The sequence below is a fragment of the Carya illinoinensis genome, chromosome 8 (assembly GCF_018687715.1).
Source record: "Carya illinoinensis cultivar Pawnee chromosome 8, C.illinoinensisPawnee_v1, whole genome shotgun sequence".
Classification (NCBI taxonomy): domain Eukaryota; kingdom Viridiplantae; phylum Streptophyta; class Magnoliopsida; order Fagales; family Juglandaceae; genus Carya; species Carya illinoinensis.
Window position 1 is genome coordinate 34,795,182 of NC_056759.1, and position 26,311 is coordinate 34,821,492.

Sequence of the window (26,311 nt, forward strand, 5' to 3'; positions counted from 1 at the left end):
CAAGTCATATCAATTTATGAGATTACTTTTATGTACTTACTTTATAATTAAGGTATTTCTCACTTCAAACATAGGGTAATCATATAATTGTCTCTCTACGGCAGTTTTTAGTCGTGGCGTAGGTGGATGTTGGTAGATATTTTCCAACCCAACAAGGGATAGTCAACGACGACAATGTAGTGGGTGAGGAATGTGTAGAGTGTAGATTTAGGTTATGTTGGATGTCAAGATTATTTCAATTTATCTCAAATTAACTATTAATAATATTCATTACTTTTTTTAGAAAAAAAAAAAAACTATTAATACGAGTTATTACTTTTTAAATTTTTTATAAAAAGTTAAAATCATCACCTTTTATTTTATACATTTAAATACATTTTAACGTATTTACATTTAAATACATTTCAATAGAACTCACAAAATATTACTATTTCCGGATTATCTAAAATCAACTTAGCATCAAAGAAAAAGGAAAAAAAAAAAAAAAAAAAAAAAAGTTGATTTGAGGTCGACCTCACACACTGACTTGGGCTATCAGGCATTTGGGAATTGGTGGAGCTATTCAGACTTCGCTGTCAAGAAGTGGCCTAGATGCCCTGGGTCTTTGGCATTACCATTCATTTCGTAGTCTGGAGTTGAATATCAAGGCAGCAGACTATCCTTGTGCGGCAACTCCCAAGGCTTCTATGCATTGATTAAAACCAGTTCTTCATCTACCCCTTTGAACTGCCAGAAGGGGAAATAGACTAGTTGATTTGAGCAAAGTTGGCCAGCCATCAGATCACATTGTTTCCCATTAAATGCACTTTTTATCTGGCTTCAATGCATTTGGTTGAAAAAAAAAACCCCACTAAAACTAGAGTAAATACAAATTGTATATCGCATTTGATACATGTACCAAGCATTCACATTGAAGTCAAAATTGAAGCTCTCTCTCTTGTTTGTTTGAATTTCTGAATTCGGATAAGAATTTGATAGTTTTTCCCAAGTACCTTAAAGAGAAGCCTCCAAAAACACAAGAACATAAGCCAACAAGAGAGATAAAAGTATGGAATGCAATCAGCTCTGTATCACCACAGCAAAGATTTTGTTCATCTTAGTCATCTCTCATGTTCTTCCATCAGCATCTGCATCTGCATCTACAACTGTCTGTGAAGATCTCACCGATTGCCTAGCTCTTCTGAAGTTCAAAGAAGCCATAACAAGTGATCCCAAGAGTTATCTCCAAGATTGGAACAAAGCCAATTCCTTCTGCAACTGGACTGGAATTACATGCCATCCACATCTCGAAGATCGTGTCATAGCTCTTGAGCTCATTAACATGGGCTTACAGGGAACTATTTCACCATTCCTTTCCAATCTTTCCCTTCTCAGCACCTGTCTTTGTACCGTAACCGTTTCCATGGAGAAATCCCAACTACCTTGGGAAGGCTATTGAAATTAGCATATTTGAATCTCAGCATAAACCTGCTTGAAGGTAACATACCACCCTCACTTCAAGGCTGTGAAAGCTTGAAAATCTTGGATTTGAGTAGCAACTATCTATCTAGAATTCCGAAAGAACTTGGGTGGATGAAGAACCTGATGCACTTGGCTCTCGCTGAAAACAGCCTCACTGGAGTCATACCATCATTTCTATCAAACCTGACAGGCCTAATAAAATTAGAGTTGGCCGCAAATTTCTTCACTGGGAAGATCCCTCCACAGCTTGGAGCTCTCGCAAAGTTGGAGATTTTGTACTTACACATTAACTCTCTTGAGGGAACGATACCTAACTCGTTGAGTAACTGCACCTCATTACGTGAAATTTCGATGATTGAGAATTTTTTAAGTGGAGACATCCCTTCAGAATTGGGTGAAAAGCTCCAAAACTTGCAGAAGTTGTACTTGCTAAATAACAGTCTCTCTGGGGAAATTCCAGTGACCCTCTCGAATCTATCCCATCTGACACTCCTTGATCTTAGCGTGAACAACTTCAGTGGGGATGTTCCACACGAATTGGGGAAGTTAAAGAACCTTGAGAATCTTTACCTTCATAGCAATAATCTGGGAGGCAGATCTGGCAACTCTCCCCTCAGTTTCTTAACAGCACTCACAAACTGTTCGTTTCTGAAGAAATTGCACTTGGGTTCATGTCTGTTCACAGGAAATCTACCTGTTTCCGTTGGCGCGCTTTCAAAAGAACTTTATTACTTCAACATTTTGAATAACAAAGTAACAGGAGAGATACCAGGAAGTATTGGTAACTTGAGCGGCCTTGTGCGCTTAAATTTGTGGTACAACTTTTTGGATGGAAGAATACCAGCAACACTGGGAAAGCTTTGGCAGTTGCAGACGTTAGACTTGGGAAGAAACAGGCTCTTGGGGACAATTCCTAAGGACATGGGGAACATGACTAATCTTGGTTGGCTGGATGCTAGTGATAATTTGCTTACTGGGTCGATTCCCTTTACACTTGGTAATCTCTCTCAACTGAGGTATCTTTTCTTGTCTCAAAACCACTTGTCAGGAAACCTTCCCATTGAACTCACCCAATGTTCTCTTATGATGCTTCTTGATTTATCCTTCAATGCCCTACGAGGGTCAATTCCCAGAGAGATCAGCAGCTTTTCCAAGTTGGCTCTCTCACTCAACCTGTCAAACAATTACTTTCAAGGAGAGATTCCTGCAGGCATCGAGAAACTGGTGTATGTGCTGGCAATAGACTTGTCAGAGAATAGGCTTTCCGGTGCCATACCAAGTTTAATTGGAAGTTGCATATCATTGGAGCGTTTGAACCTGTCCCATAACATGCTTGACGGGACAATCCCTGAGGCCTTGAAGCTGATCACGCATCTTAAAGTGCTGGACTTGGCTCACAATCAATTAACTGGGGATTTTCCAATATGGATCATTAATGGTCAATTTCTCATGCATCTTAATTTATCCTACAATATTTTGACAGGAGAAGTTCCAAATACTAGAAGGTTCAATAGAAGCTCGTTCATGGGGAATTTGGGGTTGTGTGGTGGCTCTGAACTACTTGGTCTTCCTCGCTGTGAAGCTCAGAAGCAAAAGCAAAAGAGAAACAAAAAGTTTTACCATGTCTTAGCAATTACATTGAGCTGTACCCTATTATTTTTGGTGTTGGTTGCTGTCTTTGTTTGCCGTTTCTTCTTCAAGAAAGAAACTGTAAATCTATCACATTCAAAACTAATGTCTTCTCCAATAAACTTTGGAAACCGGACTTTTACTCAAAGGGAACTCGAAATTGCAACAGCTGAGTTCGATGAGGCAAACTTACTGGGAAGGGGAAGCTATGGATCAGTTTATAAAGCAATCATTGATGATGGAAATTCTGTTGTGGCGGTAAAGGTTTTGCATGAAGAGTCTATTCAGAGTTTGAAAAGCTGTAAAAGAGAATGCCAGATATTATCTGGAGTCAAGCACCGCAATCTGGTCAGAATGATTGGGTCCGCCTGGAGTTCACAGTTCATGGCTATAGTTCTGGAGTATGTGGGCAATGGGAACTTGGAACAGCATCTTTATCAGAAGGGATCAGAGATAGGCAGCTGTAAATTGAAATTAAGAGAGAGGCTGGGAATAGCTATAGATGTTGCCCATGGATTGGAATATCTACACGAGTACTGTTCAGTTCAAGTCATACATTGTGATCTGAAGCCACAAAATGTGCTTCTGGACAGTGATATGGTGGCTCATGTTGCAGATTTTGGGGTTGGAAAGCTCATTTTAGCTGACAAACTAAGAGAACATGTTAGCACAACAGATTTCCTACGAGGATCTATTGGTTATATACCCCCAGGTGTGCATGTGATGAGCTACGATGATGTCGTTTCTTTATATGCGTCGTCTATAGTAAATGATTTCGATTATTTTCTTTCTACTCAAGAAAGCTTTTCATCTCGTATTTCTTCCCAACATATTACCTTTAAAGTACAGATGATCTGTTTTAATTTCTAAGTAGAAATTAGTCAATTTTCAAATTATCGTTACTTCAAAAATTGTTTAGATTTCTCAAGCAGATTACTGTCAAAATAGGGTCCATTACTACAAGATCTATGTGAACAAGAATCCTAAGCAACATATCGTTTCTAAGAAGAAAATATTTGTCAAGGCTCCAAAATTGTTTACACAGTAACTTAGGAACTAAATTGTGAAACACTTTCCGCTAACGAATCTAGTTGCTTTCAAACAGAGTATGGACAGGGAATTGAAGTGTCCACTAGAGGAGACGTATATAGTTTTGGAATCATGCTGCTAGAGATGATGACTCGAAAGAAGCCCACAAGTGAATTATTTTCAGATGGGGTTGATCTCAGGAATTGGGTGGATTCTGCATTTCCAGATCATATTATGGATGTTCTGGACACCTCATTAAAGCAGGAGGCAAATTCAGGGGATTCAAGCTGTGCTTTACAAAGGTTTAAGCAATGCTGCGTGGAAATGCTTGACTCAGGGTTGATGTGCACACAGGAAGATCCACAAAAACGACCACTCATGTCTTCGGTGGTACGAAGGCTGGAGAATGTTTGGAAGGAAGAAGGATATTAGAAGAGATTAGAATAGAAGAGATAGGGAGGGGATAAGAAAAAGCAAGTGTCAGATAGAAAAGAGGGAGGTGACGGGAAAGAGAAAAAAACGAAAAAGATGGATGATTAGTAAAGCCAAACGGAAAGAAAATGATGAAATGACATAAAGCTGATTTTCTCAACAACCATAATAAAATGGACTGAGATTTGAGAGAAGGGAAGAGCGACTATTACGAGAATACATAGCATCATCTTCAATCGGACGACGAGAGCTCTAGAATGGATCTTCTCCAAAAAAGAGGTATTCAACCTTCATTGTATAGAGAAAAATAAGAGAATATAAAATACTCATATTATGGTGATTTTCCTTCCAAAAGACTTATGAATGTAGGCCTAGTGCCATATGTGTGTCTACTCTATTTACATTTCCTATATTTTTTCTATTCACTGCTATGGATGTACGTACGAGCATCGTACCACCGTTTTGGACCGCCATCATGAGTTATATACCGCCTCATCGAGACCTAGACCATTTCAGTGGGCTAGGAATGACTATTTGTCCTGTTTCGACTTGTTGTGCAATTTTTAGCATTAACAGTCAGCACTGTTGGTGGGATCGACTTTTTCTTTACACCGAAAGCTAGAGAAAGATGATAGAAAACTCACGCATCCAACACGCACAACAATCTTACCTTACCTTGCTTCCAACTTCACCATCTCATTGTTGATCAATTTATAATGAATATGAAGGCTACACTCAAATTTTAAACTCAATATTTTAAAGTTCTTCATGCTGAGTTTAAAGTAGAGTTGTACAAAAACCAACCACCCCGGTCGTCACTGAAGCAAACCGGCCGCTAAAGTCTAGAATTAGTCGAAACTGGCAAAGAATTGGTTGACTGACAGCAGAAAAATATGAAAATTGATGTCGGACGTTTCGGTCCTAGAACTAGCCGATTATATGTATATAAAAAGATGTCGTTTCATTTAAGTGAGTGAAACAATGTCGTTTTAGACTTTATGTTTACAAAAAAAATTATATAAAACAACTCTGTTTCAACTAGGGTTTAATAAGCCCACCCCCTCCCTCCCTCTTCTACTTCTTCCCGATTCTTCTTCTTTCTTCAAAATATCTCTCACACAATCATACATAGTCCCAACACCCTTCACTCCCCTCTTTCTTCATAGCTTCATTGACAAGAAACCGAAGAACTGATCTTGCTCTCCCTTAATTGGCCGATTCAGCCGGTTCTAAACTTTTGAGAAATCTGTCGGTGTGGGTACTATTGGACCGAAACCACACCAACAATATCAGTATTCACCCCTAATTTAAAGGGGAGGGGTTGTAATATTATGTTAGAATATTATCATACTTAGAAGATATAATATTCTAATAAGTATGGTAACATGAATTATTTTTTACCATATTTAGTTTATTATGTAAATCAATCAATATCAGTTAATATCATTGATTGATTGTATTTCCATTATTTTTCTAGCCTCATTCTCCTATAAATAGTAACACATGTTATGTATTTAGACACTAGAGAATAATAAAGATGTAATCCTCAAAATCTTTCTCATTCTCTTTCTTTCTCCCTTCTCTTTTCTATATTTTATTTTATTTTAATTTTTTACAATTTTGATATGGCCTCGATGTAACCTGTACATAAGAAAAGATGAAGGGCATGAGGTTTTTTTTCTTTTTTTGTCCGGAGGTTACAGATAGTCGGCAAAGTCAAACGATGGTTGGAGGGTTTCTTTCTGAAGTAGATGGATCATGGGGCTGGTGTAGGAGTTACAACATGTGTGTTTTAAACTTTGAACATTTTGATCTTTCAAGTTAGTAAATCATTAATAAATCATATATATATATATATATATATATTTAAATCATTTAAAAAAAAGACCTTAAACATACGACTTCAATAGAGCTCGAGTTGTATTTCAAAAAAAAAAAAAAATAGAGCTCGAGTTGCGTTCGGACATGACCGAGGCCATGAGACCCATATGCAACCTTGGTTAATTGAGAGATGTTTGGAAAAGTTTTTCATTTCGTTCCGTTTCATCTTTTTCTCAAACGCTTTCAAACTAATCATTATAACTTTTTTAAATTAATAATTATAATTTTTCTCAATTTTCAAATAAAAATAAAAAAATAATTTAATTTATTTAAATCTCAAAATTATTTAAAAACAAAGTCATGCTAAGACAATGCATTAGCATGACTTTGTTGCGCTGCTTGGGTGCAAACAAGTCAGTGCCCTAGGTGTTTTATGTTTCGATTTTTAATTTTTGTGTCAAAATAATTTTAAAAACTTTTGTACACGTGTCATTGAATTATTGATGTTGACATTACGGATTATATATATAATGAATTACTAATAAGTTGCTAACGGTGGGACTAGAAATGTTTAAATTTCACAGCATATGTATTGAAAAAGCTATAATATTAAAGAATTCATTGAATAGTATTTTTCAAAGAAGAAATTAGTAGAGTGAGATGGACCATTTGAGTAGGTGTGGGCTTCGACTCCGACGCAGTCAGAATTTCTCAATTCTAAGCTCTAATTTCAATAAGAATCATAGTCTAAAAATAATTTCGATTCTGATTATGAATGCGAGTTAACTCATACTCCATTTTATTTGATCGATATCAGAATGGAGTTGGAGTTCCTATTCGGAGTAAGTTTTTTTATTTTTTTTCATTTTCTTGCCCGCACTGACTCGCATTTTCTATCCCCTTTTTTAACCTACTTGCACTTTCCAGCATCCAAACAAAAATTAAAAAATTTCTACACTACCAAAAACATTTCTAATATAGCACTAGATTATTAAGGGCAATAATTAAAATGAGGAAATGAAAATACGGATGTTGTTACTTTCAACTAGCTTATCTCTCACTCCCTCCTTCGTTGTTTCGATCCTTTGAGTTAAAAATCGATAGTCTTTACTTTTATATAATATGAATTTTGGATGAGAAGTTTGAAATGGTTTTGCACCCCATTCCTGATCAATAAGAGCAAAAATCAAGATGTTAAGAATGAGAGACTCAAAAAGAGAGAAGGTGGAGCTGAGAGAGAGAACAAAGAAAAGTAGAGGCAGCCAAGTAGAGAGAGAAAGCAAAATGGGAATAACGGTTGAGGACGAACAAAAGAGAGGTAGGGTTAATTGAATGAGATTAATATATAGGAGTATCAAAACGGTGTCGTTTTGAGGTTTTTTTTTTTTTTTTTTTTTTTAAATATAATAAAAATTTGGCATGATTTTGATCTCATGGGGGTTTAAAACCATTCATGCATTTAACAAAAATTAGCTCAACCATTAGGCTCCTCGACCTTCTAAGTTATGTTATAATATAAAATATAGAGTATTGCTACTAGACCATCTAAATTCCTTTTGCCCTAGTGACATACCAACATATGGTGTTATAGTTTATAATAAACAAAATATATATATATATATATATTTAAAATAAAATAGTATCTTAAAATATAAAAATAGTATTACGTTTATGAGGCAAAGTGAGCAGTATAACTAGGACGACATAGTAACATTTCTCTAAAGTATATTAAATATAATTATCGGAGTCAGAATCAAAGTCGATAACCCAAAGTCTTATTGAATTTTGAACTTCAAACTCCGACTCTGACTATTTTAAGTGTTGGGACTTCGATTCTCAAAACTCTTTTTCTGACTTCGTTAGAGTTGAAATCGGAGCGAGCATCGAACGGAGTTAGAGCGGCAGAATTTTTGCCCGAGTGGGTGGGGGCTCCGGCTGACTCCCGGGTCGCGCTCTCTCAACTAAACGATGATTTACACGGCAACGTTCCGGAAAGTTTTATAGCCGTTACAAGCAGCTCCTCCATATTTCAATCTAACGGCTCACACTTCTCTTAATTCAAACTTGAACTGAATCAAAACCCTTCGTCTTCGTTAAACGCCTAAAGCACCAACTCTCTCTCTCTCTCTCTCTCTCTCTCTCTCTCTCGATCTCTTTCACGCTCTTGCTCTCGTAGATCTTCGCTTCTCTTTAATCTCTCCCTCTGTCTCTCTGAGATCTGCACTCTTGCTTTGTATTTGAAGCCATGGATGGTACTCTCTCTCTCTCTCTCTCTCTCTCTCTCTCTCTCTCTCTCCATGGTTAATTACTTCTTTTTTTCTCGATCGATTTGTTTAAATTGCGAAAAATCGGTGTTTTATAATCAGATCGAAGCGTGGAAATGGTCTCAGAAAACTGTGATTACTTCGCATCTAATTGTGATTTGAAGCCTTCGTCGCCATCTCCTTCAGGTTCAAGTTTGCTTTTACTTCTTTTCTTCAATGTTAGAAAATAAGATGAGTTCTCGAGCAAATCTGTGTTTAATTAAAGCGCTAGTAGCATTGTGTGAAAAATATTTTTGCCTTCTTCTGTTCTGGTATCATTTCTCATTTCTGTTCACTTCGTTCTCTCTCTCTCTCTCTCTCTCTCTCCTCTCTCTCTCTCTCTCTCTCTCTCTCTCTCTCTCTCTCTCTCTCTCTCTCTCTCTCTCTCTCTCTCTCTATTTGGTTTTTTAAATTCAAGAAAACGTTGCTTTGAAGTTTATCTGTTTTGGTTTGAGTTAAAACCCTAGGGGATTCAATCTCTAACTCAGGTTATTTTTACATTTCAGATCAAGAAACTCAAAATTGTGTCAAAGGTTAGGCCTTTTCTATTAGTATTTCTGTTCTTTATCAAGAAAATGACTTATTAATAAATAAATTTCAAGAAATATAGAATCAACGTGTTTGTATTTTTCTTTTCTTCAGAGCAAACTCCAGAGACTGAAACTAGCGAATCAGGCGTTGATGACGGTTTGTATTTTGTTCTCTCTCTCTCTCACTTTTTTTTTTTTTTTGGCTTTATTTAACACATTAAATTGGGTATTTAGATTTCCATAGCCTCCTTTTACATTAAGCCATAAAAATTCATTTGTGATGTTTTTGTTTAAAGCATCTTTATTTTTACTTGGCATCTGGAGCATGGAAGTGCCACTACAAGGTCATTTTGTTTAAACTATTAGTTTGATTGCTGAAAAATGGTAAATAAATTTCTATGTTCCTTGGGGTTATTGTTCCCTGAAAGTTAGAATTGCTTCAATCTGCTGTGCTAGATAAAAGTTAATTGGCGATTAATGTTGAAATTAAAATGATATGTGTTATATACACATCTAAAATATTTTTCAACGACTGGATGTAGTAATTATTTGACTTCGATAATTTTTGCTTTATTCTTATAAAAAATAGTGATTATAGTTTTTATTTTATTAATTGAGATGGTTTTGAAATATTTCTTTAGAACAAACTGAGGGAAATTCTAATTTCCCGGATGAGAATAGCTTGTCAAATGGAATCCAAGAAACTTCTCCAGACCCGGGACAGACACTTCCCATATTGCAGAAAATCGTAAATTTGAGCACCAAAGTGCAGGTAAATTTAGTTACAAGCAACTCCCCTTTATTTTTATGAGAAAATCAAAGTTTGAATAGAAAATATAATTTTTTAAAATTGCTTATAAAATATTTTTTTTTTTTTTAAAAATTATGTTTTTCTAATTTTTTATTAGTGACTCATAAGAACGTGCCCATCTATGTGTTTGGTTTGATTAAAATTTCATCATAGTTTCTTAGCTACCAAACTTTGGCCTTGATTTGTATTAGAAGACTTTTGTACTGTTTGGTTTGTCGCTTGATTCTGCTCTTCATGTTTCAGGATCTGAAGAAAGAGCACACTATCCTATCTGATCAAGTGAAGCTCACTACAGATTCTTTCCCCGGCCGTGAAGTTCAGAACACTCTTCGTCTTCTAAGTAAGCCTTCAATACTGATTCATGGAATCTTTGTTCCAACACTTTTTCTCGATCAAGATGTAATAGGTTGTCTTGCTGCCTTGTGTGGTATATTAGGTACTGATTATGAGCGTTTAAAGAAGAAGTACACTGAGGAGTCATCCGAACGTAAGAGGCTTTACAATGAACTCATTGAGCTTAAAGGCAATATCAGGGTCTTCTGCAGATGTAGACCATTAAACGAAAATGAAATTAGTGATGAGTGTACCTCTGTTGTTGAATTTGACTCATCTCAAGAAAATGAGCTGCAGGTCATTTGCTCTGATTCTTCAAAAAAGCAATTTAAGTTTGATCATGTCTTTAGGCCTGAGGACAACCAAGGTACCTTGGAAATAACTGATGATTCTGTCACTGCTAAGAAATAAAATTTTCTGATCATGTTACTGTACAGATAATCTAATAGGTTTTAATTGTTTGAATTTTTTATTCTGGGCTTTTACAATATGCAGATGCTGTTTTCGCTCAAACTAAGCCTATCGTTGCTTCGGTGTTGGATGGGTATAATGTCTGCATATTTGCCTATGGACAAACTGGAACGGGGAAGACATTTACAATGGAGGGAACACCTGAAGATAGGGGAGTAAACTACAGGACACTAGAGGAGTTGTTTCGGATTTCTGAAGAGAGAGGTGGCATTATGAGATATGGATTGTTTGTTAGCATGCTAGAAGTTTACAATGAGAAGATACGGGACCTACTGGTTGAAAACGCCCATCAGCCTGTAAAGAAGTGAGTTCTTCTCAACTTTATTATCTATTGACTTGGCCTTGCAACTTTCATTTGAATCAGATGACTAATTTGATTATTACAAGCTGCGGTGCTACCAAAATATATTGCATTGCCAGATGAAAAATTATGCATAAGAAAAGAATAGTATTATCGCCATGACAGTGGACTTGGATGATGATTACCATAATGATGAGCTCAAAGAATGGATGTCATAGTTATCTATCAAAAAAAAAAAAAAAAGAATGGATGTCATAGTTATCTCTTAAGCTTAACCAGCAGCCATATCTTTATACTGATCGACCTTATATAGAATATTTACTTTGCAAATAAGATCGGTGTAATAGAAAAAAATATCCAAAGCAAGCCCCTCCCCCCCAGCTCCTATATTGTCTTAGAAACTAATCCAAGAGATTTTTTCATGATTTATAAGGTGATTTTATTGGATATTTAATGTTTGAATGAAGATTGGAGATAAAGCAAGCAGCAGAGGGAACACAGGAAGTCCCAGGACTCATTGAAGCTCGTGTTTATAGTACTGAGGATGTTTGGGACATGCTGAAGTCTGGAAGCCAAGTGAGATCTGTTGGGTCCACCAATGCTAATGAGCTCAGCAGCCGTTCCCACTGGTAAATTTTCTACCCTTGGTTATCTTGATTTCTCTTTTTTTTTTTCCTTTTTTTTTTTTTTTAATATCTGTCTGTGATTTTAAGAAAAAGAAAGAGAAAGAATCTCAATAAAAATTCATCTATAGAACTTGAGCACTCCTTTGAATTTTATAATGGGAATGAATATTATAATGTGTTTTCATGCTGTTCCGATGCAGTCCTTGTGTTATATTCCTTTTATTATGGTATCGACGGAATTTTCTTTTATTGTAGCTTGTTAAGAGTGACAGTTAAGGCGGAAAATTTAATAAATGGACAGTGCACAAAAAGTCATCTTTGGCTCGTAGACTTGGCTGGTAGTGAGCGTGTGGGGAAGACTGAAGTTGAAGGTGGAAGATTGAAAGAATCTCAGTTCATTAATAAATCCCTCTCAGCGCTTGGCGATGTTATTTCTGCCCTCGCTTCAAAAACAGCTCACATTCCTTACAGGCATCTCTCTCTCTCTCTCTCTCTCACACACACACACACACACATGTTTATCAATCTTCTATTGACATACGATATCTGATGTTTTTTGATTGAAATCAGGAACTCCAAGCTTACTCATATGCTGCAAAGCTCTCTAGGTTAGTATTTTTTTCCACTATCATATCATATTAGCTAACTGCGACTCAATCCATGAGGGTTAATTTTGCTTCTAATCCTGCGGTCCTGGAATCACCAGGATCAGCTGCTCGATATCAAAAAGAAAGAAAATAAAAATTAATGTTCTGATTGAAAACTTTCATGTGTTTCAATACTCTTTCTTTTTCAACTCCCATGCCAACTGAAGCTTGAATTGTAGGAGGAGATTGCAAGACCCTGATGTTTGTCCAGATCAGCCCAAATGCAGCAGATCTAGGAGAAACTCTTTGTTCACTGAATTTTGCCAGCCGAGTCCGTGGCATCGAGAGTGGCCCCGCTCGCAAACAGGTGGACATTAATGAGCTTTTCAAGTACAAGCAAATGGTATGTTCAATGAGCCCTTCTACTCATCATCCCTACACTCTACACCACACTTGATTTAATTTTTTTTTTTTTTAAATATTTTGTTTTATACCTGTTAAACTAAGGGAATTCTTCTACTTATCGTCCATATGTCACACATTTGCTAAAGGAAAAAAAATTAAAAAAACAACTGTGGCGTAGGGATGACGAGTATAATTTTTCATGTTCAATAAGTCAAGTTTTGAAAAAGCTGACCTTCTTTATAGTTTTGATTTGCTTATGTAACATTTTTAAACTAACAGGCAGAAAAGCTCAAGCATGATGAGAAGGAAACAAAGAAATTACAGGATAACTTGCAGTCTATGCAGTTAAGGCTTTCTGCCAGAGAACATATCTGCAGGAATCTTCAAGAGAAGGTAACTACTTTTTTTTTTTTTAAAGTAGTAAAGTTATTAATTTACTGATTTTTTCTACTTGTTGATTCTTGACCGGTTTCAACTGGGTTTTTAACAGGTTCGGGACCTTGAGAACCAACTGGCAGAGGAAAGGAAAACCAGACTAAAACAGGAAGCTAGAGTTTTGTCTACCGGTTCTGCTCAGCCGTCTGCATTGTCATCTTTAAAACAAGCAGCACGGAAGTCTATAACAGAGAAGAAGCCACCATTGGGTCCTTCAAAGTTGAGGTTGCCACTGCGAAGAATTACCAATTTCCTGCCCCCACCATCTCCGAAACCACCCAGAAAGACTGGCTCAACCACTTCTATCGTCCCAGCTTCAACTGCTGGAAAAGAGAACTTTTACACAACAACAATGGTGGCAACAAACAGTAAAAGCCTTATGAAACCAAGACGGTTTTCTGTTGCCGTGAGGCCACCTCCTCTTTCAACGACGACAACAACAACACAGGTTCTTCAGCCGAGGAGACGGGTATCCATTGCTACCCTTCGTCCAGAATCCAGCTCTCACATGACAACACCACTCCACCCCTCTGCATCTCGATTCAAACATGGTAGTGCAATAGGCAGGCAGTCATTTGTGAGGGACCCACGGAAGGCACGATATTCAAGGTTGTTCTCTCCATTGCCAGAGTCAAGAAGAGCAGTAGAGACAACGCCGACTGCCTTGAGGAGCAGTAGTAAGTTTATGGGGAGTCCCCCAACACATGCTGGTTCATCGAAATTTAGGAATCCCACAGTTGTTGCACTACAACGGAAGGCATTGGTGTGGAGTCCACTGAAGTTAAGAAGCTTGAAAACTAACGGGAAACCCTCATTATTGCCTTCTCGGCCCTCTATGCAATAATGAACCATGGCTTCTTCACAGCTCATACAGTCGTCAAATATCGTTTTCTTTTGTTAGTTCTCTTTTGGATATCATTGCAAATGTACGCTGGTTGCTTACCAATGAGGTTGGACTGCATTTTCTGTCCCCTCCCCCTTATATCAAGCATTTTCTTAACCTTCATGTATCTCCTACTGTTCTCCTTAACTTGTCAGTTCTTTTTTCTTGTATCTAATTCAAGGATTTTCTTAGTTGGTTGAAAACTTAGAAGCTCATGTACAATCCTTCTGTGCTCACCAACTAACACGTTATAAAACATTAAAAGATATTTGCAACCGTGAAAAAAATTAATTTTTTAATAACAAACATTACTATTTTTCAAAGCGATTACGTTACTTTTACGCATTTCAGGATTGTATATAAAATTACTCAATAAAAACATCTTAAAACTACTGTCAAACTTTCGAAAAGAAGTTAAATTTACTTTGCAACACCAAACCAGTAAGTTATTAGAGTCTTGATCATATTTATTTAGAGTAATGTGTTATAAATAGAGTGTACAATAATAAAAATCTCGTGTTTCTTTTTAAAAAAATATGGTTTATTAGTAAAAAATAAAAAAATAATATTTTCATGTGAGTCTTAGATGTACTCACTTTTTTCAAAAAGAGTACGCAGAATTTGCACAATCTAAAATTGCAAATATTATTTTTCATATTTATCAAGTTTTCCAAAAAAACTCATTTTTTCGCTATAGCAACATTACGGCTATCGAGAGATTCTCAATTTCCAGATTAGTACAATCATATTTTCTTTTTTTTTCTTTTCTTTTTCTTCGTATATTTTTTTAATCACCTTTAATATTTTTTAAAAAATAAAAATTCACAATATCATTTAAAAATACTTTTCTAATCATTAAATAAAAAAACATAAAAATATTTTATCGTACATACCATCAGAATGATTTATTGAGAGATAAAGCATTTCCATTTTCGATATCATATTGATGTGATCCATTGTGATTTTGACAAAAATAAGTGAATGTGATATGATTTTGACAGTCAAATCTGTGGTTAGATTGATGTAAATTTCAACTTTTTAGTACTATAAAATACTTCAATTTTAATACGAAAAGTATTAGTCCTTTGCATTTAAGGATGAGAATTAAAGTAACGTAAGAGTAATGCCCGAGTTTAAAATAAAAGTAGCCGTTGTGCTTACGTTTGCGGAGGATAGAGTCGACCGTTGGACCAACATAGATCCGTTAAAAGAGTTTATGTCGAAACCACCCGCTTTGACTCCTCCACTTCGGAAACGAACTGAGGAAAAGCAGAGGAAAAGAAGAGTTTGAGAGAGACAGAGAGCGTGTGTAGCTGAAAGTAATCGACTTCCAATCTCTGGGTCATTCATGGGGGGTCATATAGAGATATAGGTTTGAGACCCACTTCGGGTTTTCTTCAGTACTGCAAAATGGTAGCGAGAACCCCACCGAAGCAGACGAAAATGGTAGCCCCTCTCAATCCGGTCCTACTCAGAGAAACTGTAAAAAAGGTCAGATTACATCTGTCTCTGATAAATAAGTGGAAAACGATACGATATAAAAATCATTTTGCTTTGAAAAACGATCTTTTCTTTTAGCTGTTGATTGATCGATGGGTGTTAGTGCAAATCCTCGATACTGTAGCAAGAAAACTTGATCTTGGTTATCGAATTTAATGGTATATCGGGTTTGAATCAAGGAAAAATCAGCTCCATTTAACCCATACAACTCAAAAGCTCAAGTTTCTTTCCATTTCCCTCATTTTCTCGGCGGACGATCTTCTTTCAAACTGATGGGTTTCCGTGTACTGATGGGTCTGTGAAGGTGGATAGGTGTATGGCTAGGTTGCAGGAGCTGCAGTATACTGTGGCAGGCGGGACAAAGGTGATCTCCGGGGTGAGTCTCAGCCCTCGAAGTACCAGAGGCTATCTGAAGACTAGTCTCAGATGCAAGCAAGAGTCTGTAAGGTACACCTATGTCTGCGTCGGTTTTGTTCGTCTATCTGAAATACAGTTTTTTTTTTTTCTTTTGTTTTTTTCTTATTTTATTTAGCAATACTCTGAACGTGTTCTTCTGGGTTTTTTTCCCATGGATTTACAGGATCAAGAATGCTGCTTCCAAGATATCTCCAGGGAAGTTTCCAGCTCCTCAATCAGCAGGTCTCTCTCTCTCTCTCTCTCTCTCTCTCTCTCTCTCTCTCTCTCTCTCTCTCTCTCTCTCTCTCTCTCTCTCTCTCTCTCTCTCTCTCTCTCACATAAATTATAGACATTAGTTCCCAAAATGTGAACTAATGTCTATAATTTATGTCGGGGATTTTCCCAAAATGTGAACTTAAGACTCCCTTTGGTTGCTTAGAGAGCGGAGGAAAATAACATTTTTTCCTCTTAGAATTTATTTTGTTTGGATTTCCTATTGAAATAACTGAAGTTGAATGCGTTGTTATAAGCCCATTTATGTTGAGAATACATTCTCTTGGTTATCAAACCAAAATCAAATACTCAAATCTCCTTTCTTTCATATACTTTTCACAAAACCAAAGTTGAGGACTAATTGGATTTGACAACCTTAATGTTTCCTAACAGGGGAGTGGCGCAGGATGTCATTACCAGCAATGCTTGTAGGAGAAACAGTTGGAGAAATTCTACAAGCAAGCCAATTTGCGAGGGAAATAGCAGCAGCAGTTGCCAACAAAACCACCCTTGACGATCCAAAAACTCCGGTAACTCATCAGAGAAACCAGAAGCCTCAACTCGAAAACACAGAATTAAGGAGCAGAAGAAAGAGGGAGAAGCAAAACAAGTTGCAATTAATTCGATCGGAGTCTGATTCACCATCACTCCAAAGGGCTCGATCACGAATCAACTTCAAGGTTTCTTCACCTCCAAAGGTCAGAGAACTGGGAAAAGAAAACAAACGATACTTGGCAAATAGGGTATCCCCAAAGAATAGGCCGTGGGTGAAAAAGACTGTTCTATTCCCCAACCCATTGTTCCTGTCTACAGCTTCTGCAAAGCAACAGAATTTTTGCAAGACAGGGTCTCCCGTTATATCAAGAAACAAAGAGACACCACATAAGTTCTTGATTAAGTCCCCGTCCTCGGCTTCTTCCAAGTTTCAAGTCAAGATCAAGAGCCTGCCGGTGGTGGGGTCTCTTTCTCCGACAAGGCCTAAGAGTTTGACCCAGAAGTCACCAAAGATGTCAGCTGCCTCGAAATTTCGCCGGTCTTTCTCTCCTTCAAGACTGGCAACCAGATTGGCGTCTCCATTGAGGAGCACAAAGGGTGTCCGTTCTTTCTCTCCTTCAAGACTGGCAACCAAATTGGCGTCTCCATTGAGGAGTAGAAAAGGAGGTGCCCAGAAGAGTGATGGGCTAATGAGTGGATTGAGACAGCGTCCAACTTTGACAACAATGCGATTATAAACTTGTTCGAGTAATCGATTTGTTTTGCGTGTGAATATTGGAGCATTTGGTTTGTGATTCTTTCTTGCTGTCCATAGTTTTTTTCTTTCACTTTGGTGTGGTGTGTGTCTGAGCATTCCATTGTATTGGTTGACGTTCAAGTTTGCAAGGATCTGATTCATCTGAGAAAGAAACGAGTTACCGATATCAATAACATATATAGTTCTTAATTGTTACTGTCAACTAGAAAGCAGTTTTGGCCAATAATGTTAAGAAGAATAGTAAATCACTCATACCATATAAACTGCCTTGTCTTCAAAATCCTGAGGCAACTTGAAGTGACATGTATGGAAAGATGTCATGTGGCTTCTTTTATTACTAATTTTAATGAACTTTATATAGAGGGAAAGATGTTAGTAGTGCAAGACCTTTTAAATTCCACCATCTTTCAAATTATTCGACATTTATGGTCCAACATGAACAAAGTTGCCATTTCAAATATTAAGGAAAAAAGATGAAACAGAGATAAAACAATGCCAAATGTAACACCAAATAGTTTTAAATTTATGATTATTTAACACATGAATGGATAATACGACTCAATAAGGACAACTCTTGCTTCGAAAACTCTATTTGTTAATATATCCTGCTTAGCTTATATGTAACTATGTAAGCAGGCGGTGCATGTATCTCTACTAAACGTAATAGATTATAATCAAATGGAGTTCATTCAACACAAGTTATCACAGAAAGAGTGGCATAATAAAATGTTTTTTAGGCCATTCTGTTTATGACCATATTATATCTCTATATTAGTATTACAATTTCTATGCATTTGAGACAAATTTCAGAAAAAAGACAATTATCAAGGACCAACCAGCATTACAAAACACAATTGTTCCAAAACGCCACCTTCAACAATGCTTTACATGGAGCATCAACATACACTAGCCAGGCCTCACTAATGAAAGGACTGATTCATGGTATGAACAACGGTAATTGAATAGTACACGAGATGCATCATGGATTCATTCAAAGCTGGCAAACTGGCAACATCTAGTATTAGTGTACCACTGGCCAAAACTGCAGCTCCTGTGGAACGCCTGGTGGGGAAATTCAACCATCAATGAACCAGCACAAACATTCAGGCACAAATTATCTGTCCGGGGATGCAAACCTCGTCCGTTCTCTCTGCCGATTTAGAGCTCGATCCTTTGGTGATGACGTTTTCCCTCCCACACCTGCTTGGCGCATCATCTCTGCAAGACAGATTCGAAATTATCCAATAAAGTATACAAAACAGTTTTTTTTTTTTTTTTGTTAAATTTTTTTTTATGCATTGTGCACATAAACTTATCCTACAAAATAACTTCAGACAGACTAGGGTACATCTATTTCAACACAACGCCAACCAGAAATCCAGAGACTTTTGAAACCTTTAAGCCAAAGTAAAACAAAACAGAACTTAGTGCTAGCATACTGAGGTGAAGATGTTACCCCAAAGGTACAATTTCCTAAAACAATTGAGCAAATTAAATTAAACAATGGAGCCACTTTTTTTTTCTTTTGAAGCAAAGCAATGGTGACTGAAAGTGAAGATGGTACCCCCAAAAGTAAACCAACGAATTGCAAAACTGCAAATCATTGGGAGGAACAATATTTAGCACATTTGAAATTATACAAAGCAAGGCAGGAAATATTTACCTCGTTTTCTCTCAAGTTCTTGATCAAGCTCTTCCTTCCACTTCCTCTGTCTCTCTGAAAAGCTCATACTGTGAGCATATAGAAATTCAGGTTAATCCACATCTAACAGAACATCACACCAAGACATGCTATGGAAACCACTAACTGAAGAACAAACCTTGGGCTACTTGGTTCTTGCTGACCATCAACTAGACGCTTTTTCCAATCATTGAGTGGAGAAGAAGCGATGTCCTGTGAACTGTGATCACTTGCATTGATATTATTTGACACACACCTGCTATTACTTCCTGGGCTTCCTGTATTAAGAGCATCAACTGCTGGAGATGGAACACCAGTTGAACCTTGACTCGGTGACCTACTTTTTGGGGGTAATTTCAAGTACTTTGGGGTAGCCTCATCACATGTGCTCTTGACAAAACTTGGCGAGCAGGTTAACAAACTGTTGTTAAACTCTTCATATAGAGGTGTTTGCAGTTTCTTCAGCTCAAGAGCCTAACATATTGAATTCAAGTTCAACACGCAATAACAGTGCTTGAAAGTGTTAAACACGATTGCTAATTTTGACTCTTCAACTGAAAGCAGTACCTTCTCGTCCAAAAAGGCTCGAATTTTTGACTCGGTAAGTTCATCATCATCCACGGAAAGTGACTGTCCACAGGGAAAGGAAAAATCTTTGTCACCCTTGCCAGAAACTCCAGAGCAGCCAGCAGGCTCAGAAATCTGTTCATCGGTGTCCAAATTTGTACCCCTCTGTTCCAATTCTGGTCTTCCATCCAGTTTGCTCCCCCAGTCATTGGAGGGTTCAGAAATGGGGTTAAAACTCTGATTACATCCGAATAAAACTTAAACAACTAAATCTGTATTTCTCAAGTGCTCATACAAAGTTGACAATGAGGACATAGAAAGCAGTTACCTTGAGGTTCTCAGGAATCAAAGAACTGGACTTGATTTCCCCCATGGTAAATTTATCTTTGTCAATCTGACACTTGTCATCATCACTGTTATTCAGTCCCCAAATATGTTTATTTTCTGGAGATTTCACAGGATATTCAACTGTGCAGCGCAGCATATCCAAATTACAAATATCTGTTGAGCCAGGGCAGGCTGACATTTTACTGGTGACAGAGTAATTGCTATCATGTCAAAGAGAATACTAGCATAATAAAAGACACTATACATGGCTCTGAATTCAAAGGAAATGAAATTACAGAACATACGAGGTTTCCAGGTTTGTGACGCTAGACAGAGAAGGGGTTTCGGAATTTTCCTGACGATGGAAAAAAGAATATAATGAAAATGGTTCAGAGAAACGTATGAATAACATGGTATCATTGAGCAGTACTGACCATAACAGAAGAATGAAGAGGATGAGATTTGACTTGGTCACCAGTTACAAAAGGATGCTGCTTATAAATAGCACATAAGAACAAACCTTAGTGAAATATAACAATGAAATGGTCAACTTTGTGGCAATCAACAGAAGCACATGTCAACAGTAAACTGGATAAGTTACCACAGATACTGCAACCTACAATGTTGCAATTATTACCAGGATATGTGAATAAAATTAAAATAACCTGCAGCAATTCAGACGCAGAAGGCCTCAAATTTGGCTCCCTACATTTGATTGTGCATCACAAAGTATTAGATAAGAAAAAGAAGAAACTCAAATCTGCAGTTGGAGTTTTACCCCTCTCAATGTAAAGATCCCACAAAATTTACTCAAGAAATAATTTTTGTCAAGAAAAAGAAAGTTTTCAAGTGCAACATAGGTTAAGGACATCTTCAATTCAGACCAAAACTACTTGAATGAGACAAGAAGTTGAAGGCAACCAAGATGACATACTGTTGCAAACATTTCAGCAGAAAATCTTTTGCTTCAACAGAGAGATGTTCAGGGATTGGTGGATGAGACTTTGTTTTCCCGATATAGAAGAGAGCAGCAACCTGAACAAACATGTTGTTAAAACAATGCATGTGAGAACGCCCTCACAAAAATTACTACAATCTAGCAGAAGGAATACCTCTTGGTACTGTTGACTCCAAGGAGGCTTTCCAGTGGCCATCTCAATTACAGTACATCCAACACTCCATATATCGGCAGAGCTAGAGAGTGTTCTCATACAACATCAGAAACTTTCAATCGCCAAAAGAGTCACTATAAAGAATATAATAGCATGACCCAGACCATATAACTAAGACTAAGACAGAGTTACAGATACAGTAAGCATGACCCAAATCAGAGAAGGGTGCATGCATAAGCTAATACATATTACTCAATTAAAAGTCCAAAAAAAACCTCCTATATATTGATATAGAGGAGCATGTATGATATAAAGTATCCAGTTCTGCTAGATGTTAAACTGGTATAGTAATAACCATAGGGACGGATAGCTTGGCACCTGGAGATATAGGTGTAGTGCAGGGCAGGATGGACGAGATAAGAATTCAAGAGTATACTTTGTTTGGGTTAGGCAAAATCCAGAGGTGGAGTGAGATCTTTGGAAGCTTAACAGAAATAGAATAAATAGACAAACCTATTTTCATTCCCAATCCACTTTCCATTTTCTCCTAGAGCCAGAGGACCAAGGAAAGTCTAATTAATTACTAATAATAAATGTGCTTCTTCTGCGAGGATGTCTTTAAGCAACCAAATGAGAAAGGGTTTTACCAGCCAAACTGAGTTGGTCCAATAAGCGGAGTACTTACTGTTTGTCAAAGAACGACACATCCTCGCTTTCCAAGGTCTTTCCTTGCTTACAACCATGGTTTTTTTTATTTTACTTATATATATATATATATAAAGATTTTGGTTTCTCAAATCTATACGAGATGGCTATAATGCTCTTTATGAATAAGGTAGACTTTTTCTGATCTCTTATGTATTAGAGAGAGAAAGACAACAACGGAGCAAAGACAGAGAGAGGTGAACCATTAAATAAAATGGATTCTTGTGAAAGGATATAACCCTAACGTCAATAAATTGTTGAACATAGAGTGTAAACTTTGTGTTAATCAAATCTTCTCAATGTAGCCATCATGGTGCCTACAGATGTTAGCAATGCTGCATTTACTTAGGATCAGTCAGGTAAATCAATGCCTTTAAACTTGAGGGTTTTTTTTTTTTTTTTGGCACCAGGTGTCCACGAACAGCGTCCTGACTAATCCTAGGGTTGCATAGGCTCTCGACAAGGAGTTTTCCGCAAGTACATCTCGGGTAATTCAAAAAGAAAACCTCTCAGTCCGATAGCCTCTAGAGATTGTTTGCACTCAAGGGGATTTGAACCTTAGACCTCGGGAGAGCACACCCCCAAAACCAAGGCCTTTACCACTTGAGGTCTTTTTATCAGCAAGGGATAAGTTTTTATTTTTTTAAAGTATATCCAAACCTCTTTTGCAGCTTTTATGGGGAACGCTTTCCTCTTTACCTTCCTATGCCTTCTAACTCTTTCAATAAACTGTCAAACTAAAAATTAAATCAACATAGGAAAAGGAAAAAGAAGACTTCCGATAACTTGTCACCTTGATCTAACAGTGTGAAGGGTGTAACCATGGACTCCATACACACCAGGTGCACGTGTAGTTTTAGCAATAAAAAAGTTCTCACTACCAACTTCAGGAAACCCCCTTTTTCAAAGCATATGGAAAATAAATTTGTGTGCTGCTAACTATTTAGACAACAAGAAGGTTTTGATTGTGCTTACAAGCTATGCCCGGTCTGGAGAATGACTTCAGGAGCCATCCAATACGGAGTACCCTTCATAGACTTGGCACCTGAAACAGTAGCCTACACTAGCGTACATCTCCAATTAGATAGTACAAGAAGTATGAGTGTTTCCACAAAATAAAAAGTGGATATCTAAACAGAAAGTGATGGGAAAGACAGCAGTAGTACCAGCTCAACAACCTGTTTGGATGCACCAAAATCTGCAAGTTTAATGCACCCTTTGTTATCTACAAGAATATTTGCCCCCTGAAATCGAGGAAATAATGAGTCAAGGAAAACGGATGCTTTTTCACATGTATATCCCAATTAGGGTTAGAAATGGCACCTTAATGTCCCTATGCATGATTCCATTTTTGTGCAAATACTCCAGCCCTAGTAATAACTGCTTTGTATATGTTCTTATAACCTGCTTAAAATTAGACCATAAAGTTTGCATTTGAAACACCTAATTTTTAAGTTTAGCAAGCAAGAACTTACAGCCTCAGGGAAAGATCCAAATTTCCCCAGAAGTGAAGATATTGATCCACCAGGCACAAATTCCAATAAAATATTTAAGGTTTCCTCCTCCCTCACTGTACCCAAATATCTCTAATAAACTCAAACAAAGCACGCCATCAGAAGAGTGATAGGATTCATCAATTAAATGCATACTAGCATATCATACTCACAACAATGTTTGGATGAGAGAGATTTTTTAGAAGCTTCACTTCTTCCTCAAGCTCTCTGATGTGAGCCTACTTATAACATTAAAACTAGTATTCAGTAAATCGATATTAAACAACGAAATAAGGAGATCAATCATCACAAATCCCAAACTCTTCACAAAACAAAAAGACCCCAGACATTTCAAATTTCTAAATTGCTATGAACTCCATTTGGCTGCTGAAAAAATTAATTGAGGAAGGAAACTAGTAAAAAAAAAAAAATACAACAACAACAACGTCAACCACAAAATATTCTGTTACATGATGTTGACTTTCAGTTTTCAGACTTGAAATTGTATATTTTTGTTATTATATTTTTTACCTCTCTTAACTATTAAAAGAGTAAGGCCCTGTTTGGTTTCAAAAATGGTCTCAACCCATCTCATCTCAACATCCAAACACCATTTAAACACAAACACTTTTCAATTTGTCCATCTAAACATTACCTAAACATTACAACTTTTTCAAACTTCCAAACAAAACACAAAAAATAATTCAACTTTTTCAAATCCCAAAACAAAAATTATATTCTAATAATATTTTAACTTTATAATATTTTTATTCAACTTTTTCTCTTTCCTTTTCCAAAACCCCATAAAACATCTTAAATCAAACCATTTCACTACTATTCTCAAACTATCTCACTACTATTCACAAATTTCTCATCTTATCTTTATAACCAAACGAGGCCTTAAGTAAATAGCAATGCTTCTATTTATTAGCATAAATAAAGAAATGCCCTATTTGTCAAATCCTGTCTTTAGTTTTAAATATTGAAAAAAAAGTTCAATGCAAAAGTAAAATCAACCACCTCCACTTAGTGCAGCTTCACACAACCATTTGCCTTCAATGATAGAAGTTCGTCATTCTTCAGAATAAATCAATATGGAGCATGAAGTTTGAATATGAAACAATCTCACAGCAATTTAGAGAAGAACCAATCAAAATGCAGTAAATGGGTCAGGAAGAAGCTAATCAAACACAGAGATCAGTAACAAACAAATATTTATGAATGTTAACTACTGCATTTCGTGGAACCTAGAAGACCAGGGCTACCAATCAGTTGAACTTAATGCAGCTAATCTAAGTGCCTGCATTGATGTCTTAAGATCTCCAGTTAGTCAGAAATAATGAAATCTAAAAATTTAGTTAGATTTCTTTCCCCTCCGTTTTCATGCCAACCAAACAGAAATGAAATGAGTCGCAAACAATACAGAATTGATGTCAGTCATAATCTTAGCTTTGATATTAAAGTCATCACAATAAACGCAGGAACTTGAAAAGAAAACCTGGGCTTTGTCCTTTGAAGCACTTTTTGCTGCAATCAAAACCTGGAAAATAATTAGCACAACACAACTAAATTCAGACCCCAAACCCAGAATTAATTCAAATCCCAGAAACACCACCAAGTAACCGTTACATACACCAACTTCAGGCACAAAAGTAAGGAACACAATTAGAAGCAACAGGTGTGAGAAGCTGAAACTATTAAAAAAACCATTAAAATCGAGCAAGAAAAAAAATTCTCCCTAATCTAGAATGTATCTAGGTGTTTTTTTGTATACTTCCTGTGTACATGGGCTTGGGCTATACTTATTTCATTCATATCAATATAAATTACTTCTTACGTATCAAAAAAGAAAAGAAAAAAAAAAAAAAACCTCAAAGTGGAGCTCTTAACATCAAATTAACCAACGGTCTAAAACCCCTTTCGACCGACTAGAAGAAGACTCAAAACCAAACTCCAAAACTTAAAAACAACAAAAATCAGATATAAAATCACAAGGAAAAGAACTAAGAATTGAGCTCCCAAATAAAAAAAACCAACAAAAATCAAGATATAATTAACAAGAAAAAACCCCAAAACTTCCCACCGAAACCATAACTAGCAAAAAGCTACTGCCATTATCCACAAAAACCATAAAACCACACTCCTAAACCAAAAATGACACCCCATGAACGGAACAAGAACAAGAAAACGAACCTGCTTCACTGCTAGTAGCTCCCCTGAATCAAGATTCATGCCCATATAGACATGCCCGAACGCCCCGCATCCAATCAACTCGCCCTTTCGCCATCGGATGGGTGGCGGTGGAAGAGAGGATTTCGAGAAGACTCTGGATTTGCGAATGCAAGAATTGAACTTGTCCACTATGGTTGATGGAGCCAATGGTGATGTTGATGGTGATGGTGACAGTGGTGATTCTTCATTGTCTGGTGGGGCTGTTCGAAATACTCGCGATCGGCGTACTGATTCAAATATATCTTGCATTTGAGAGAGAGAGAGAGAGAGAGAGAGAGAGAGAGAGAGAGAGAGTATTGGGATTGGTGGGTTTTCAGTCCCTGGTCAAGAGCGAGAAAACGAGAGAGAGAGAGAGAGGAGGGAAAAAGGTGGAAGAAGATTGTTTTTTCAAAAGGAAGAAAAATAATAATTAAATGAAATTCAGAAAGGAATGGGGCTTCTTGCAGTATTACAGAAGAGGACCTATAAATATGTACAAATAAACATTACAGAAAATCACACCTGATTTTCTGAAATATTTTATTATTTTAGAAATATTTTATATAAGTATGTTTTGAGAATACTTCGACACTTCTCAATATATTCTATTATTATTTATTATTTTATTAATATTTTTTACCTAATTTTTATTATTATTTATTATTTTTTACTATTATTCAATATTTTATTATTACTTTTTACTTACTTTTTCATTAATATTCACAACATAGTTCAAT

At 36.7% G+C, this 26,311-nt stretch overlaps 3 protein-coding genes and 1 pseudogene across 6 annotated transcripts; 3 read left to right on the forward strand and 1 right to left on the reverse strand.

The window, feature by feature from the left end:
• The first annotated feature begins 681 nt into the window (after positions 1 to 681).
• Positions 682 to 5,096, forward strand: LOC122318076 (annotated as a pseudogene).
• A 3,149-nt stretch (positions 5,097 to 8,245) lies between these two features.
• LOC122274338 (kinesin-like protein KIN-14S) lies at positions 8,246 to 14,184 on the forward strand. 2 transcript variants are annotated; one of them, XM_043083386.1, is made up of 14 exons: positions 8,246 to 8,624; positions 8,739 to 8,822; positions 9,182 to 9,208; positions 9,318 to 9,362; positions 9,847 to 9,977; positions 10,260 to 10,356; positions 10,453 to 10,503; positions 10,845 to 11,124; positions 11,589 to 11,750; positions 12,003 to 12,218; positions 12,318 to 12,355; positions 12,574 to 12,737; positions 13,019 to 13,132; positions 13,230 to 14,184. In XM_043083386.1, exons 1-14 carry the CDS (start codon positions 8,618 to 8,620, stop codon positions 14,016 to 14,018), a joined length of 2,205 nt encoding a protein of 734 aa, XP_042939320.1. In that variant the 5' UTR covers positions 8,246 to 8,617; the 3' UTR covers positions 14,019 to 14,184. The 2 variants fall into 2 exon arrangements, with proteins under 2 accessions (XP_042939320.1, XP_042939319.1); XM_043083385.1 differs by having other exon boundaries at positions 8,248 to 8,624; positions 10,453 to 10,716.
• Positions 14,185 to 15,262: 1,078 nt separating this feature from the next.
• LOC122318640 (microtubule-binding protein TANGLED-like) lies at positions 15,263 to 17,667 on the forward strand. Its single transcript, XM_043136189.1, has 4 exons — positions 15,263 to 15,548; positions 15,862 to 16,004; positions 16,138 to 16,196; positions 16,620 to 17,667. Exons 1-4 carry the CDS (start codon positions 15,468 to 15,470, stop codon positions 17,456 to 17,458), a joined length of 1,122 nt encoding a protein of 373 aa, XP_042992123.1. The 5' UTR covers positions 15,263 to 15,467; the 3' UTR covers positions 17,459 to 17,667.
• On the reverse strand, positions 16,841 to 26,022 carry LOC122318639 (mitogen-activated protein kinase kinase kinase ANP1-like). 3 transcript variants are annotated; one of them, XM_043136188.1, is made up of 19 exons: positions 25,557 to 26,022; positions 24,862 to 24,903; positions 23,537 to 23,602; positions 23,346 to 23,456; positions 23,194 to 23,274; positions 23,037 to 23,114; positions 22,846 to 22,928; positions 21,166 to 21,247; positions 20,988 to 21,088; positions 20,719 to 20,758; positions 20,488 to 20,544; positions 20,359 to 20,408; positions 20,055 to 20,256; positions 19,727 to 19,963; positions 19,299 to 19,633; positions 19,142 to 19,209; positions 18,615 to 18,696; positions 18,509 to 18,540; positions 16,841 to 17,619 (listed from the first exon to the last, which is right to left on the reverse strand). In XM_043136188.1, the coding sequence occupies exons 1-19, from the start codon at positions 25,842 to 25,844 to the stop codon at positions 17,546 to 17,548; spliced, it is 2,109 nt and encodes a 702-aa protein (XP_042992122.1). In that variant the 5' UTR covers positions 25,845 to 26,022; the 3' UTR covers positions 16,841 to 17,545. The 3 variants fall into 3 exon arrangements, with proteins under 3 accessions (XP_042992122.1, XP_042992121.1, XP_042992120.1); XM_043136187.1 differs by lacking the exon at positions 16,841 to 17,619 and having other exon boundaries at positions 18,147 to 18,540; positions 23,049 to 23,114; XM_043136186.1 differs by lacking the exon at positions 16,841 to 17,619 and having other exon boundaries at positions 18,147 to 18,540.
• Positions 26,023 to 26,311: the final 289 nt, after the last annotated feature.

What these genes read in the sequence shown, in the direction of transcription:
- LOC122318639 (XM_043136186.1), bottom strand. Translation starts at nt 25,844, where the DNA reads ATGCAAGATATATTTGAATCAGTACGCCGATCGCGAGTATTTCGAACA. An exon ending in CCAAACAGGTTGTTGAGCTG is followed by an intron (nt 22,929 to 23,036) that starts GTACTACTGCTG and finishes ACGCTAGTGTAG; the next exon opens with GCTACTGTTTCAGGTGCCAA. An exon ending in CAAGAACCAAGTAGCCCAAG is followed by an intron (nt 19,210 to 19,298) that starts GTTTGTTCTTCA and finishes ATATGCTCACAG; the next exon opens with TATGAGCTTTTCAGAGAGAC.
- LOC122318640 (XM_043136189.1), top strand. Translation starts at nt 15,468, where the DNA reads ATGGTAGCGAGAACCCCACCGAAGCAGACGAAAATGGTAGCCCCTCTC. An exon ending in TGCAAGCAAGAGTCTGTAAG is followed by an intron (nt 16,005 to 16,137) that starts GTACACCTATGT and finishes ATGGATTTACAG; the next exon opens with GATCAAGAATGCTGCTTCCA. An exon ending in TCCAGCTCCTCAATCAGCAG is followed by an intron (nt 16,197 to 16,619) that starts GTCTCTCTCTCT and finishes GTTTCCTAACAG; the next exon opens with GGGAGTGGCGCAGGATGTCA.
- LOC122274338 (XM_043083385.1), top strand. An exon ending in AACTCAAAATTGTGTCAAAG is followed by an intron (nt 9,209 to 9,317) that starts GTTAGGCCTTTT and finishes TCTTTTCTTCAG; the next exon opens with AGCAAACTCCAGAGACTGAA. An exon ending in GCCCATCAGCCTGTAAAGAA is followed by an intron (nt 11,125 to 11,588) that starts GTGAGTTCTTCT and finishes GTTTGAATGAAG; the next exon opens with ATTGGAGATAAAGCAAGCAG.